The sequence below is a fragment of the Protopterus annectens genome, chromosome 6.part0 (genome assembly GCF_019279795.1).
Source record: "Protopterus annectens isolate FY-2018-M chromosome 6.part0, PAN1.0, whole genome shotgun sequence".
Taxonomy (NCBI): domain Eukaryota; kingdom Metazoa; phylum Chordata; order Ceratodontiformes; family Protopteridae; genus Protopterus; species Protopterus annectens.
In genome coordinates, this window is record NC_056737.1 from 1,466,567,392 (window position 1) to 1,466,585,214 (window position 17,823).

The following is a 17,823-nucleotide window of genomic DNA, read 5'->3' on the forward strand; positions in this document are numbered from 1 at the left end:
CGTTGGAAACCTGGGATACAATACTGGCCTGGAAAGGTAAAGGTCCACCTGGAAACTGTGGATGGATATGTACACCTAATGTCCATCCTACCTACCGGGGGTGGTGTGGTGTGAGGGACATAGGGGATTCCATCACATGGCCAGTCCCTGCCAGAGGCCAGGGAATGGTAGAGGATCACATATATGCATATGTACAGTAAGGAGGAAGGCAGATGGATCAGTGAATCATGTATGGAGAAATGCACATGCACCTGTCACATCAATGCCCTCTAGGTGGGAGGTTGGTATATTGGTTAAGGTGTTTACCTTGCAAACACAAGGCACAGGGTTTGATTCTCACATGGGGTAATTGACTAGGCTTAAAATGGCCCACAAGAGCTGAACCTAGTAACATATAATGCCATACAAACCCCTCTAGCTGCAAAACCAGACAGTGTTGCAGAATGCAAGGATCTTTTCTCCATTTCCCAAATGATAACTGCTCTAACCCCTGTCATCCTAAACTGGCAGAAAATGGTCTTGTCTAAAGAGGTTGATAAGAAGTTTGATAGGAACCAACAGCAACAAAATGGTCAATCCTGCAGTGGGATCCCAAGTAAATAAATACATTAAAAATGATTAAATGAATAAATTAATGAGTATGATCATATATGAATAAAGATCTGCCCATTGTGTGACTGTATATTTGTTTTTAGAAATATACTGTCTTATCCCTCCATCACATACAGAATGTCTCATTCTCAGTAGAGCATTACAAAGAACATATGTCACCTCTACATGGTTACCAGAAGCCTAAGGACTGCGGAGTATCCTATCCAAAATTTCCCTTACTCCCACTAGAATCAGAGAGATTTACCTATGAAACATTGGTCACAGACCAATGGGATCTCCTCACTCAAAAGAAATCCAACTGATAGAATTTACTATTTACAGAAAGAAACATCTTACTAGAAATTCTTTCATAAAAGGAAATGCAGTACCTTTTTGACTGACTATAAATCTGAAGAAAATGTATAATACAAAATACATGCAGTGACTAAAGCTGACATTAGTAGCATAAAAAATGCACAATGCATCATACCGTCTTAAATTCGTCTGCCCTAATTATTGTTACTAAAGAATCTGTCATTTATATCAAGCAGCTTTCTTTCATGTATGGAAGTCATTAATTCATCATGCTTAAATCAGTTGTGTTTAGATGCAATTAGTGCAATCCATTTTTCTTTTTATACAGACCCAGAATTTATTACACTGTTTTTCTTGAAATCTCCTTATTAGTAAAGAGAAGCTATTGATACGACAGCAGAAAAAACAATGTTTTAGGATGCTTGTATTCATGTTAGTAGAAGATCAGGTTAAGGTATGTGTCTGGAGAAAGCATGTTACACATGCAGGCCTCCAACTACAAAGTACAATAAGACAATCAGCATAAAGCAATGCATGCATATAATGCCCATAAAATATATTATAGACGACTCATTTCTGTCAAGCATTTCTTTCTGCAGAACACCTAACTTAATAAAACTAGTTTCATGTTTTTTTTTTAATATACTTGAAGCTTTAGTGCAAATTGCTCTTATTTTAATTAGATATTTCACCTGTATATCCATGCAAAAAGTATATTGTTCATGATTTGTGTTACTAGCGAAGTTATAATTATTAATTCCTTCATATGAGACAATTTATACCATTCATGCTTTTATATGAAATGCTTTCACTAATCTAATACAATGGCAGTCTTATCAAATAACAGCAAATAGTCTTTACTACCGATTAGGCATGGATGTTTATAATAGTCATTCAGAACCAAACCAACACCAACATGTCCACTGCTCTTTCTTTCTGTCAGTCCTTTGGCCTGGTATGCCTTCACAACTTAACATAAGGCAGTGACATTGTTAAACATGAGCTAATATTGGAAACGACAAGTGATTTTTTTTAATGATCTGTGACTGACTTCACAAAACTTATCCTTTTTTCCCTCGAGGAAAATAAGCTCAGGAGTTTTTCTAATTTCAAGAGTTGTTGGTCAAGCTAATTATCATTTCTTGACTTGAAGTGTATATATCATCCTCTGTGTCACAGAAAATGTACTAGCTAAAACATCACTCTTAATTTGCAGTAGAAAGCAATTGCATTAGCTGGTATTCTCGTAATTATGTTACTTGTGCTTCTCTGATTTTAAATTAGCTCTCCGGAAAACATTTTAGTAAACCTTTGAATAATAGTTGCTGTATATGTTGTGGATGATTCCATTAAAAAATTAAAAGGAACAGAAATGAGTTTTAAATTGTAATAAGAAGCAAAATCATTGAAAGTTAATTTCTGTAGACAGAATACTGAATGCAAGTCTAAATAACATTAGAAGCATTCAAAAGAAAAAGTTTTGTCCAAAGGAGAAGAAAAAAAAATAGACAATGAAATGCTGTGCAGTTTGAGAAGAATCAGTATTGTAATTACCTTCAGGTTGTCTGTAGGAATGGTACACTTGGAGATGGGTAATAGTATGCCATGAATTAATGAGTGTCACTTTGGCATCTCCAGACGTTTTGTGAGCACGGTAGAGTGCCTTTGTTTTCCCATCTGTCCAGTAGATGAAGTCTTCAAACAACGTTAGTGCAATCACTCCTGGAATATCTTCATTAGGGACTGTAATAGGAGATGCAAAGATTAATACTCAGGCTTGGAAGACTGCCAGTTAAAATATTCAGGTCTACATTGGCTGACAGACAAAACTGCTACAAAATGTCTTGTGAATAATTGCTGTGACAACCTGTCAGGCCCAGAGGGTTCTTTATTACCAGTTAAGGGAATTCTGCACTGGATGAATGCTCTCTACCTGCTAGGGCATAGTGCGCATGAGAGCTGTGAAGAAAATGAATGAATTCCTGCTAACAAGATACTTCATTCACATTTCAGACAAATGACATGCTTAGTGTTAAAAAACCTTAAGCAGTATTTTATCAGTATTACAGCATTAATATTTATGTGCATTTCATAGCTGGGCAGAAAATAATACTCTGAATGTCGGCCACAGAAGTAAAGCAAATATAATGTTACTGAGGGCTGTGGGTATGCTGAAAAATGTTTATTATCTCTCAGAAGTGTATACTTAGCAATAAACAAGCAGAGAGAAAGTGATTTTTCTGAGACAACTGACTCTGGCAGAATTCTTATTATAAAAGCTAAAAACCTAACCTGCCTTTTGGATAACAGCTGAAACTAGTACTGTTTATTCTTGATGTATCCTTGATTCTTTAGAGTTAAAAAAAAATCTAAAAGTCCCATACTCAACTAAATTCTGCTCTACTCATTTTATGTCAGTGCCCGGCAAATTCATTTTAGGGCTTTACTAAAGTACTCGACATCTACACCGCTTAGATTTCCTTGCCTAGAATAAGACTATAAACATCACACACACAATAAATGAATATCTTCAAACAGACACACAGTGTTAGAATGTAAGGGAATCACAGGCTCTAGCCCTCATTAAAGAGAAAGAGAGAGATGGGAACGTTTATGATCTGAAATACATTTTATATGCAGATAATAAAATGACATACTACACTAATGAGATCTACACAAACAAGCAATTTGGTTAAAAAACTTTACAACCGATCAGTTGTTTCATCTGCACAGGGAGGGACAACTTTTGCAGATTTAAGCAGTATGTTCAGTCAGTCTAATACATGCATACATGTATATACACACACAAACATACACACATAAAATAATGCACATTCCTTTTTTACAGTATATTCTGCATGTCAGCCTAAAAAGAATTTAATAAGTTAAGCATACATAATATCTTTAATATCAGTATATCTGGTACTTTAAATCTATGAAAAGCTAATGAGTTTCACTATAATATCAATAGTCTGGTTCCTGCTAACTGCTGCAAACTGTGGGACAATAAACAAGTTAATTAACCAAATATGATGAAAAAAATAGTGTTAGGTGCGGGGGCAACATAAAGTCTTTTTTTTTTCAATGAAATGCATGTGGTGCAAGACTGTAATACAAGAAGATGTGGACAATGAAGGAAAGGTGGCATGCTGCAAAGAACTGCAGGCCAATGTACAGAAAACGTAACGAGTTTGGTCATTTCTGGCTGCACTTTGCTAGAAAAAGAAATGATAGACAAAGAAGTGGGAAATGTGATTTTGAAAAATACAGAGGTAAGGTTAGTGGCACGTGATAGAGCAAAAGCATTTGATAAGTCAGGAGGCAATGTAGAACATTTTAGAGTCATATAGGACTGGAAAAATGTGAATGTGCTTTCTACACCAAGGTTTTGGTAAATGGATGGATGAGACTGAGAGAGAAAAAAATCAGGAGAGGACTTCAGCAATGATGTCCATTGAGTATGTGCCTGTTTGCACTGGTGGTGAATGCAGTAATAAAAACATGTTTTATGGAATGACAGAAGGAAGATAGCAGGTGGAGAAAGGCACAATAATCCATATTTGTATGTCATATGCAGATGATCTGGTTATTGTAGTTAAAAACAAGATGTGGATGATCGAGAATGTGGTAAAGGATGAAAAAATATTAAAATATTGGATTACAGTTAAAGAAAATGAAATTAACGGATTTGGTGGAATTAAGAAAACAAGTATAACATATAATAATAGAGATTAGATAAATGTATTAGGAGTGAAGTCTGGAAAATACAAAACTATAATAGGAATATGGAGAGTAATATAGAAATAAATACAAATATTGTCTTGGTAGAGTTTTAACTTATAATTTGAAAGGGGTGTAAATGTTAGATACTTCAATATTAGGAGAACTAGCATACTTGGATGAGGGGTGTACCTGGAGAAAGAATTGTTAGTGATTTTTTTTATTTATTTTTTTTTATTGTTGTGTCAAGATTGAATCATGTTAGAATGAAGAAGGTGGTCTGAATCTAAAAAAATACTGTTGCACACTTTGCTTCCGTGCATCTTTTTTTGAGTAGTAAAGACTGTAAAAGTGACAAAGCGAAACAAAAATGGTGATGGGTATGCTATATGTGAAATATGGCATATGGAAATGGGAAAAGAACTGGTAAACAGGAAAAGATGAAAGGAAAGGAACAGAAACATTATGTTAAAATACATAAGTTAAAAGTTAATGAAGCTGATGGAGAAATAAACTAATGGTACAACATGATGAATTAATCTATAATAAAAAATATAGGAGATGGAGATGCTTAAGTTGAAATAAAAAGCTGGTTAAGGAAGAAAGGATGGTGACAGAGAAAAAAAGAAAGGAGAAAGACAATAATGTTATTGTAAGATAATGTAGTACTGAAAAATATGTCAGGTGCAAATATTGCTGAGATAAAAATGTAGATATATAAATACTGTGATTATAAAAGTGAAAGTAACTATAAATAATGTATATGTCAACATGCATATGTACAAAAAGCAGCCCCCTGCTCTTTTGTAATAAGCACCATGGAATAGTTTACATCCACCTGAGCTACCACCTATGCAAGCAGATGGGACCTTATGTTAACATTTTACCTGAAAGATGGCACCCTCAACAGTGTAGCACTGCTTTATACTGCACTGCAGTAACTGTACTGGAAAATGAGTTCAAGCACCTGGCATGAGAATAGATGTCATAGCTTTCTGATCTTCTAACACCCAAGGCAAAAGCTAAAATGAGAGCAAAAAGTCATATGAGTGGTCTATTTATATTTTTATGTTATTTCATTACATGTAGTATTCAATATTGCTTTGTTTGTATAAGTGCCCAATTGAGTGAAGTACTTAATAGGAATGGAGTGATGAAATCTGTTTTATTTTGTAGATATATAACTTACCCACATTGTGCAACCCTGTAGAAGTTAAACGTAGGGAAGATGCTATAAGTATGACCCCTGTATGGGATGTGCTGGAGTTTTGCACCCATTTCACTGGGTTCTGGGTAATACAATGTCACTACCACTTTCTGTTGAAAAATTGTAAATAATGTAAATATACTGAAAATGAAAACATGTACTGTATAAATTGCCACAATGTTCTCGGATAGTGAATTAACTGCTACTGCATTATAAGCACAACAATAAACAACTGAATACATGTATGCACAATTGGAAACAACTGAATACTTTGAGCGTTCTTTGAGAGCCTGGGTTATCACTAAAAAAGGACTATAGACCAGATGGCATACTCAGTCAACAAATGTTTTTTTTTCTTCATTTGTGTGAATTAAAACATTTTGATACAGCTTATTGTTCTGAATTAGGAAGACAGGATATATTATTTTCATTTTATAAAAAACTATTGAAGCAGGATGGCCATATTGGTTTTAGCAGATGGATATTATGTTGTTTTCTTTTTATAAGAAACTATTAAATCGGGATGGCCATATTGGTTTTAGCAGATGGATATTCTCTTGTTTATCTATAACAATGCATCCAATTTGAATGCATTTTACTTTTGATTGTATGAATGATTTTAACTTGTATAAACTCTTCAGTTTAGTGCCTTTGATGCACTAGCCAAACTCTAAACAGGTTTGACATATCTTTAAGCTCAGAACACATCTCAGAGTCGTCTGTCTCAAAGAATGCAATGAAAGAGTAAAGAGATATGGTGAATATTAAGATATACTAGCTCTAAGTGAGCAGGAGGAGATTCTTTGGAGTAGCTATCATTTATAATGCCACTTGTCACTTACTCTTATGTACCTCAGTAAGGACAGAAGAACTAGTAGTCACCTTCACTGATCAATTTTAACAGATACAAAAACCTGCCAACCTTGGCAAGGTCATTATACCACACAGTCTGATACAAAAACGTAATTGTATCTGTATGTCTACTATGCCTAATGCAGAAGACATTCAAAAGTCCAATAGTAATGCTTGGCAGAGCTAGAAAGGCTGTTTTTCCTAAACTTTATAAAGATTTTAAGATAAAGACAAAGAAAATAATATAATTTATAATTCACAAAAATACATTTTGCATACATCTATATAAATCCAGATTACACTATCCCAAATGCTATACCTGAATTACATAGGAAGAAGGTTACAGTGCTCAGGTAGCCATTTATTTCAGACAAAGAAGATGAGAAGTACTTCATGGATGTCATTAACATATACATATATACATACACATATAACATACTTAGCTGACAGATGCTCATTTAGCTCATATTCCTTGTCAATAACATTCTTTATGGTTTGAGTAAACCATTGAACCCTTAGAAGACTCCTCCTCTCTGACTAGATGTGCATTTGTACTTAAATAGCACTGTTTCAATTTTCACCTTATACAGTCCTGAGGTGCTGATGATTTCCATTTATCAAAATCAGTTCTTTTGCACCACTGAAGGAAAGCAAAACAAAACAAACTTATAAAATATCAGTAGTAAAAACATAGAAGCATAGAAAATATTAAATGAATGGCCCAAGAGACTTTTAAAGCATAGCCAAACAGAAAAAAAATGGGAAAATCCCCTTGCAAGGATTAAACCAGCAGCCTTGCATGCTATAGATTGGTAGCATACCTTTCAGACAAATCAGTATGCATAGGGTCTTGGCACAAATACACAACAGCAACAGTATTACATACAATTCTTAGAAGATAAACTTTCTAGTGGGCCAAGACAAGAAGATTCCATACTGTTCCCAAACTGGCTGAAGCTTTGGTCAGCTTCAATACATGGTAGAATGGGTGATCCACAAACATCCTTACCTCCACCATGCAAAACTGCACAAGTTGAAGACCTTTATCATCATTCTGGGGGAAACAGCTAAACATGCATTACTAAATGGCAACAGACATGTAAGCTAATTTCAGGACATTCATTTCTGCAAAGACCTTCACTCATAAGTCTGTACCACAACCCTGGGGAAGTTCTTTGCTTATGCCTGCATAGTATCATTAACAAAACCCTACCTAGGTTGCAAAAAAAGTCAGTATACAAATCACATTTCCCATTCATGAAACTCCACAACACTAGCTATGTGGGAACCTTTACCTGGTATTATTAAACCGCTTTGTATTGAGAATAGTTATTTTACTGAATGTATCAAACAGAAAATTGTACCAAAAGGGTTGAGGGTTTGGAAGTACCCTAATAATGTTGAACCCGGTACATTATTTCATAAGGAATTGATAAATGCTTTTAATGAATGTGGTTTGGAAATACTTAGGCTCATTATAAAAGAGAACAACAGGATTTTGGAAGATCTTGAACAGGAAATTGTGATATTAGATGGTTTTATTAAGAATGATATGCTCTTTGAAATTAAATGTGAAAAAGACAGATATTTTAGTATTAGATCAGATATTGATGCTAGAAGCACTGTGTTGGAACAAAGGAAGATAAACAAATTAAAAAGGGATGTGGAGGACTATCAAAATAATGTCAGTTATCCAAAGCCACCTTCCAGAAAATGGGAACATAATAACAGAATTAGGTTTAATAAGGGTACTGAGTACAACAATGTGAGAACAACCCATGGTGAAGTATATCATAGGGGTGACTATGATACTGAATTTCCACCCTTGACGAATGAGGTTCAGCATTATAGTGGTAATAAACAACGTTTTCAAAATTTTCAGCAGAGGGGAGGGAGAAGGGGGAGAGGGAGGTACTAGATAGAACTATATGCAGCCCCACCCCCACACCTACCAGTACCCCTACTCGTTTTGTGGTTCCTATTCAGACTATGATTTTTAATTCACCGTGTATGGTTCATCCGGTGTTGGAAGATGGGATTCTACAAACAGGCACAACCCATTCATTTAGGAATTTTTCAATATACAATTTTAGTAATATTTATATTAATAAAATACATTTTGATGTTCTTAGTAAAGGTTTTAAATTTATTCCCAACAATAAGGGTGATCTTGTTCAAACCATAATAGATATGAAGTTGTTCCTTAGGAAGATTAATTTGCAAGCTACTTTAACCCCTAAGGTTTGTGAATCTGATTCTCAGTTTTCTATGTTCACAAGAAAAAGTATATTCAACCCCCCTTATCATCCCCAAATAAAGAACTTGGATATATCACTGGAAAAGAAGATTAGAGATGAATTTAAATACAATACAAAATAATATAATCTTACAGAGGAAGAATCCAAGATTTTGAATGACTTGAGGTATAACAACCAAATCAGAATTATGAAGCCAGACAAGGGAGGAGGGGTGGTCATAATGGAGAATATTATCTACGAAGGTAAAATGAGTAATATACTTGGAGATGATAGTAAATATAGAATAGTATCTCTACAGGAGGTATACTTGGCATACCAGAAGATTGATACCATACTTGACAACATGGTATTGGAAGGTATTATTGATGTCAATTTGAAAAAATTTTTTCATGTACCTAAACCTAGGATTCCTATTATCTTTGGTATACCGAAGGTACATAAGAATGTTTGTGACCCTCCATTAAGACCAATAGTAGCAGCTGATGGTTCTAAAACGCTTCCCTTGGCTAAATATGTGGATACTATGACAAAACGCATTTGTAATAGAAATAAGTTTATACTAAAAGACTCCTGGGATTTATTAAGGCATATTACCCCCGATTTGTTGACTAAAGACCTTATTTTCATTACAATAGATGTTATTGACCTTTTCATTTGTATACCCCACTTAGAGGGGTTGAGGTGGTTTGAAGACATGATTTTTTTGGATAATACACTGACACATTCAGAAAAAACAGCAATTGTGGAATTAGTTGATGTAGTATTGAAGTACAATTTCATTTTATTCAATGGAGAATACTACCAGCAAATAAGAGGCGTAGCAATGGGTGCGGCATGTGCCCCCACCTACGCTAATATTGTGCTAGCAGCATGGGAGTCAAACTTTGTGCTGAATTCTGTGTACAATCAATACTGGTCGCTTTATCGGCGATTTTTGGATGATATTGTGATCTTTTGGACAGGAGGTGGTGAGAATTTCATGGAATTTTTTAATTACATTCAGAACACCACCAAGTTTCTTAAGTTTACATACACCATGTCCACTGATAGGTTACAATATTTGGATATTGAAGTATACAAAAATATGAACAATACCGATTTTGAGACCAAAGTTTTTAGGAAAAGTACTTTTTGCAATTCCTTTTTGCATTACACTAGTGCACACCCCCACACTGTAAAAAGAACATTGTCAAGGGTCAGTTTGTGAGGAGGTGTCGCATGACTAGTAGGAACGAGGATTTTATTAAGGAATGCAACACTCTGGAGGGGATGTTTTTGGCTAGGGGTTACCCACTGGAGTTTATTATAAACATTAGAAGAGAGGTGGAGCAGAATAGATTAACTAAATATAAGCCAATAAAGGGTATATTGTTGGATAACATTAATCCATTGAACAATGCTGAAAAACTGACGGACATTAACGAAAGTAGTAACACAGTGGACCGCCAATACAAATCAGCCCTGGTAATGGAGTTTAACCTATTCAATCTCAGAGTGAAAAAGATTTTTCAGAGAGAGTGGGATAATTTTATATCGTTTTCTGATGTTCTAAACATTAAAAAAAGACACCCCCAAAATAGTTTATAAAAATGGCAGAAGTATAAAAAAGTTATTGGAATACAACAAATTGGATAATAGTAATAATGTTACAAATAAAGTATGTGTATCAAATGAAAGGAAGGGAACATTCCAGTGTGGCCATTGTAATCAGTGCCAATATGTTAGTAATAATAGTGAGATGTTCTTGATAGCTAAAGGCATTAATATTAATAGCACAGGATACTACAACTGTGAGTCCCAGGGAGTGGTATACCTGGCTAAGTGTTCACAATGCAATTCATACTACATAGGTAAGACAGAAAGAGCGTTGAAAAAAAGAATTTATGAACACACTTATGAGATATCCAGAAAAAAAGAAACAAAAGCTCTTTATAAGCACACGCAAATATGTGAGGGTTCAAAATTTGCTTTTTTTGTGCTTGAGCAAGTTAAGAAGGAAACAAGAGGAGGCCCCTGGGAGGAATGGTTGGAATTTAAAGAACTATGGTGGCAAATATTATTAGAGGCGACAAGTTTCCCTGGTCTAAATGAGCACATCTCACTAATCCCTGTGTTAAAATTGAGAGCAGCTAGAATATAAATGGTACTAGCAATAGCTCCCTAAGAACAGCAGATGGTGCTATTTAAGCAAAAATATTTATGAGTTTTTAACAATTGAATGAATTTTTTAACTAATGATTGTGATGATTATTTCTTTATTTATTCATTGAGAAGTTTCAAATGTTATATTAAAATGAACACAAGACATAAAGGTAGGTTTTTAAAAGGTCTTAGTAAGAATTACAAATGTTGAAGCTTGTTTTATCCTAATTCTGTAATATAATGAGTCTTTTTTCTGATTGTTTTGATGAGAACATGACGTTATGAATTTCCATTGGTGGTTTTAAATTTTATGGAAGTATTTAATGAGCCATTTGTGATGAATTATTTGTCTGATGAAGTCTCATGTGCTTATGTGGACAAAAACGCATAGAGTTGTTTTTTAAAAGCGTTTACGTGTTTGGAGTTTTTGCAATAAAGTGTTTTTCGGCAGTTGGTGAACTATATCCGTGTTGTTGGACTTACGAGATTGGTAGCATACCTTTCAGACAAATCAGTATGCATAGGGTCTTGGCACAAATACACAACAGCAACAGTATTACATACAATTCTTAGAAGATAAACTTTCTAGTGGGCCAAGACAAGAAGATTCCATACTGTTCCCAAACTGGCTGAAGCTTTGGTCAGCTTCAATACATGGTAGAATGGGTGATCCACAAACATCCTTACCTCCACCATGCAAAACTGCACAAGTTGAAGACCTTTATCATCATTCTGGGGGAAACAGCTAAACATGCATTACTAAATGGCGGCAACAGACATGTAAGCTAATTTCAGGACATTCATTTCTGCAAAGACCTTCACTCATAAGTCTGTACCACAACCCTGGGGAAGTTCTTTGCTTATGCCTGCATAGTATCATTAACAAAACCCTACCTAGGTTGCAAAAAAAGTCAGTATACAAATCACATTTCCCATTCATGAAACTCCACAACACTAGATATGTGGGAACCTTTACCTGGTATTATTTTCCCCTAAGAAAGATCTTACATAAGGCCTAGGCACATTAAAGCCAGTTAAGACTAATAATTGGCCACTATCATGCACTGCTTTCAAGGTGAGGATTTTCTATCATTATCTATGAGGTCTTCAAGATACACATCTGAATAATTAATATTGCCCAGTTGTTTGCACAGACCCATTGTCATGAAAGGGTGCATATGAGAAGAAGGGTTCATGTCCTAGCATCTTCCATTGTCCGGTCCATCTTCTGTCAGGATGCATGAAAGACACTTACACTATATTCTTTGTCACAGCTAGGATTATATACTGTTAGAGGCCTCTACCTGGGGGACTGCTATATGGTTCACAATTTTTAATAAGAAATTCAGATTTACCACCTGTGCATATAATTACGGTAAGAACTATGTGGTCCACCTACTTGTTTTGATTTTCATAACTTAGCCATGCTCACTAGTGTTATTAGATCTGGTTGTAACCAAAAGTAGCTTGTCAGTAGAGTGCAGAAGTCTGTTAGGAGAGCAAAATTATACAGCGTCGGTAAGTTGAATTGTAAATAAGGTGATGTGCAGTAACAGGCCAGGATAATGCTATATATTGTTGAAGTTAAAGCTTTGAAAGTCGAATATCAGACAGTAGTGAGATTTATATGGTTTAATGTTGGCAACTTTAGCTATTTTGCTATAGCACTGTTCCAGTAGGCTAGTTTGAGCTCAATTTATGTTAGCTGGAGTGAAGGTAGCATAGAGTAAGGTCGAAAGAAGAAAAGTTGATGAGATGCATCTTCTGGTATCACTGGTAAAATAAGTTGCTTCTTTGTATAAGGCACCCAGTTTTTGGTAAGTTTATTAACAGCTTCATTTATATGCAAGTCAGAATTTAGACTGTCATTGATGGTGAGTCCTAGAAGTTTAGTGGATGAAGCTGAGATCTTTCCTAACTGAATACATTGCTGATGTTGTTTTATTGACTGAAGCTGTGGCTTGACCAAAAGTAAAGTTTAAAAGTTGCAATTATGGTCAAACAGCGATTGTATGATTATAAATAATTTCAGTACAAAGTGTATTCAATTTTTATTTTGGAACTGAACATGATTTAGTTAGTGATAACAGAAATGTTATAGAATGTCTTGAGGACTTTTATAATCTATATGCTATTGCAAGAATGCTAACCTTTGAAAAACTCACTGACTATTTATTTAGCAGCATTTCTACTAAACTTGCTTTGTCTTATGCTGGTAGTTGGGGTTTTACATCTGATGTAAGAATATTGCTAGCTGGAGCTTTATTGCATGATATATTTGACCACAACATTGTACTGTATACTAGGTGTTCAATTACAAGATATAACAAGTTGTTTTGCTATATCACTTAGGAAAAGTATTGTATCCAACACTGTTTACCTTGTTTGGTGAACTTTAGGGAAAGGATTGATAGACTTAATATAAGTATTTTTTAAGTGTTATAAATTTCATACATAAAAACACTTTAGGGAGTAAACTGATGGATTGATTTTAATCTGAATGTTTTTATGTATGAAATTTCTAATGCATATGTTCCAGATTGTATTTTAAGTTTTCCTATAATTTAACCTAAAACTGACTAAGCTTAACAGATGCTGCCCATGGCACATCCCCCTATATGATAAAAGCAAAAAACTGAAGTCAATATTACATCGAGTGATAGTGTTGCCTGAGAATATTTCCATCACTCCTGATGTGTAACAGAGCTTGCAGGTTATAATATTCTTTTATACTTATTTCCAAAGCTGTTTGCATTTGTTGATTTGCAATTTGTAAATGGGCGTTTTCATAATCAGTTCATGTCCAACATTTTAATAAATGACACAAAATGATATTGGAAAAAAAAAAATAATAGGTAGATCTCTGAGCATCTGGTTAGGACAGTTATATTATTCTTATTACCTTGACTGCTGTCAGGCAATATATACATATTTATTTATATATATATATATATATATATATATATATATATATATATATATATATATATATATATATATATATATATATATATATATATATATATAGTCTATATTATAACAGAGAATGCTTAAAAAATGAACGCTGTATAATTGACCCTAAAATGGCAAAATGGTAAAATGCCAAACACACGGAACAGCAATTTTTTTCCCCCAATGAAAAAAATCACTGCTCCTTAAAAAAAAACAAACAGAAAATAAAGTGGGGGGCTTTGTGCCTCACACTCCCCCTACTTAAATATACAAACTCTGAGATCGCACCACAGTGGAGGAAATGGCAAATTCCCAAAAATGGGCCAGTGATTTTTTTCCCTGGGGGAAAAAATTGCTGTTCCGTGCTTTCAGGATTTTGCTGTTTCGATTACAGAGGGTAGATTAAACAGAGTTCACTATTTTAAGTGTTCACTGATTTAATAGGAACCCTATATATAGATTGCCCATACATGTCAAGCAGAGTGCCTCTTTGGACCTCTCCAAGAGGAACCTTGACGATTGGATGGGAGAAAGGAAATTCACCCCAGGGATCACGTCAGTCGCCCTGCTAGACATGGGTCCAGGAAAGTAAATAATGTGGGAAGAAATAGCCAGGGAATTGTTATGGCTAGGCTTGTATAGGCCCTAGGACTGATAGCCTAGTACCAACCTATGAACCTATGAACCTATGAACCTATATATATATATATATATATATATATATATATATATATATATATATATATATAGATACTAACTCCACAATCCAAGTGCCTTTGACAACAGGGAATATTCTCACATATAGCAGTTTGTATACTTCCCTGTAATCACAATTTAGTTTTCGCAACTCCATAGATCAAATTTCTGGTCACTGAATATAAAACAGGGACCCTGGTTACAAGTGAACTTCTCTGATCAACTTTTAAAATAATGACATCATTCCATTGTAAAGGTTGAAAGAAGACCCATTCATTTATGAATTTATTTTAAAAAGATACTTTCATTTCATAAAGTTCATGAACTACAACTCAACTGGAAATGCAAGGAAACATGGACGGTGAAAACTGCATATTTTATTTAAAATCTAAATTAAATGTGTCTCATAAAGGATGGATACCCTTTAAGGAGTGAACATTCTGTTGAAATGAAATCATTATGCTATTATTTTTGTCTTTTTTGGACGCAAATGTAGAGTTAAACAGAACTACCGAATGTCTTTCATGCCTTAGTGCATTATAAATTAAAGTGCCATATGTTCTTAAGTAGCTGAGCTTTGGCTGACTATACTATTTATATAAAAATTAATTAGAATTAATACTTCAGTGATTAAGATATTGCTTACATGTCTAGATGGCAAGCAATGCTAAAATAATAACTGTTAGGCAACAGAAGTTCTACAACTGTACGATAAATCAATGGATAGTTCAGTGAATTTTACACAATAGACTGCATAACTCAAAATGCTAGCTAGTCTTAGGCATTTGCATCATTTCATTTGCAGTACACTTTTTCACATATTAAGCTCTGTTTAAGTCAAACTCCAAACTTGTATTCATAATTTTTGTTTCATTTGCTCGAACCTTTTGGCAACTCTTTTAGATATATTATGAATGTACATCCATTACTTTGTAAACTGATAAAATCTAAACCTCACCAATCTCACTAAGGTGTGGAACATTTTCTGGATCCCATCAGAAATATCAATGAAAAGACACTGCAGATATTCATAATATTCATCACACTTATGGCAAACTAGTTTTTCATCCGAAAAATATGACAGTTTCATTTTAAGAGAGAACATGACATATGAAGGAAATGTCCCATATCAGTGTGGAAGTCACTGACAGATAGATGGTTACTCATAAAATTTCTAGTAAGAGACATAATTAACAATAGCTGGTAATGGATATTGTCAAATCAATTTTATTTACTTTTAATTGCACAACACTGCAGGTTTTCATCTGTGAGATTGTCAAAATGATGCAAACAGTGCACCTATCTCTCTAAATCTATATCTATGTCTGTATTGTATATACATATATATATATATATATATATATATATATATATATATATATATATATATATATATATATATATATATATATATATATATATATATATATATATGGATCAGTGTCATTTCACCGAAAATCCATTTCGCTGAAAATTTCTGACATAGGGTCCAAATCGCCTAAAATCCATGTCACCGAAAATATTACTGACAGTGTATCTGCCCTTTTCCCCCACTGTAGTGTGATCTCAGAGTGAGAATATTAAAGTAGGGGTGTGGGGGGCATAGACCCCCACCCAGTACAGTTTAATATTGTCTAGTATTGTTTTATATTGAGCAGTCCCTATTAAAAGGGTAAGTAGTTTATAACCTGAGTAGATGGGGGCTACTCCCCCCACACCCCCCACTGATCACATACACAACTAGCGATCTTTTGAATTCTAGGTTGAAGGACAAGGGAAAACAGCAGGTAATATGTATTATCTATATTCTACCTAATAAATTGCCAGATGTAGTAGTTATAGTGTATTATGTGTGTGATGTTTATTGTATTTCTGTAATGTTTTTGGAAAATATATTTCAATAAAAATTTATTATGGAAAAAAAAATTGCCAGATTACCAAACTTTTCTGATAAAGAACGAACTGTAACTGAAGAAAAGAAAACAAAAGAAAGAAAAGAAAAGAAAATCCCCCAAAAAAGACAGTAAAAACTTAAAAAAAGTCTTTATGCCAACAAAAATGGCTCTTTATTGAAATGTTGGCACTTGAAATGCCAAGTGACCCCGAGCCAAAAATGACAGAAAGCCTAGGAAAAGACTGAATCTCAAAGATCCTTATTCTCCTTTAAATGTGTTTTTGCAAGGGCTAGCCCCCTACCCACATGAACTTATATGCCCCCTACCCACATGAACTTATATATACGTTTACCTCGCTTTAGCAGGTCTTGACATTTCAATTAGCTATCCAAAAAATGCTTCCACAACATGAAGACAATTCAACTTTATTTTGAATGTTTTCATCCAATAAATTAGAAGTACACATTCAGAAAATAACCACACCCAAAGAAACTTGTTTAAATAGTATATGAAAATCACACGACCGTAACTATCAAAATTATATGACCAATCTTACAAATAAATAGAAATAAATTATACATTTAAATAATAATATCAAAGCTTAGCTACCATTAATTTAGGTAGACTAGAAATAGACATGACACTGATATTAAAACATAGCTGCCAACTTAATTTTCTCTTCTCTAATTTGCCTTCCCATTCTGTATCCTTCCAGTACAAAAAAAAAAATTCTTAAATCCAGCATAGTCAAAGGAATGTTCAACATGGCACTGTTACCATAATTTCTCATAAGAGAATATGGATAATCATAAATGTGTTGGCACAATCATTATTCAGTTTTACTCACATAGAATGCCTCGCTGATTAAACATTTGGCGAGGTATACAATCCTCATTAAGGTGCAATCAAAGTGCCCAAGCACACCAGTTTTATAGGAGTAATCACAAATAGTTTTCATAGAAGCTCACAAAACTATATATTTACAATGTCTGCAACTGCTACATTTGAACATAGCAGTCAGTCTCAGGCTTCTTCTGGGTATTTTATTTCCACTGTTTTCCAGAATGGAATTTAAATTCTCTTCTGTTTTTAAAAAATAAGGAAAACATGTGCATTAATTCCTGCATATATTAACTACCTTGATGTTACTGTCTTTAAAGAGAAAGATAGATTAATTACCAATTATAAAAAAGGA

The 17,823-nt window shown here is 34.1% G+C and overlaps 1 protein-coding gene across 1 annotated transcript in view; it reads right to left on the bottom strand.

Annotated features, from left to right (window-relative positions):
- The window catches only part of LRP1B (LDL receptor related protein 1B), a gene marked incomplete at its 5' end in the record, with an annotated part of 5,941,474 nt that overhangs the window by 1,562,153 nt on the left and 4,361,498 nt on the right, over nucleotides 1-17,823 (bottom strand). The window contains one exon of the mRNA XM_044073672.1: nucleotides 2,461-2,649. Within this exon, the coding sequence (XP_043929607.1) occupies nucleotides 2,461-2,649 (189 nt within the window). The remainder of the gene's footprint in view (nucleotides 1-2,460; nucleotides 2,650-17,823) is intronic.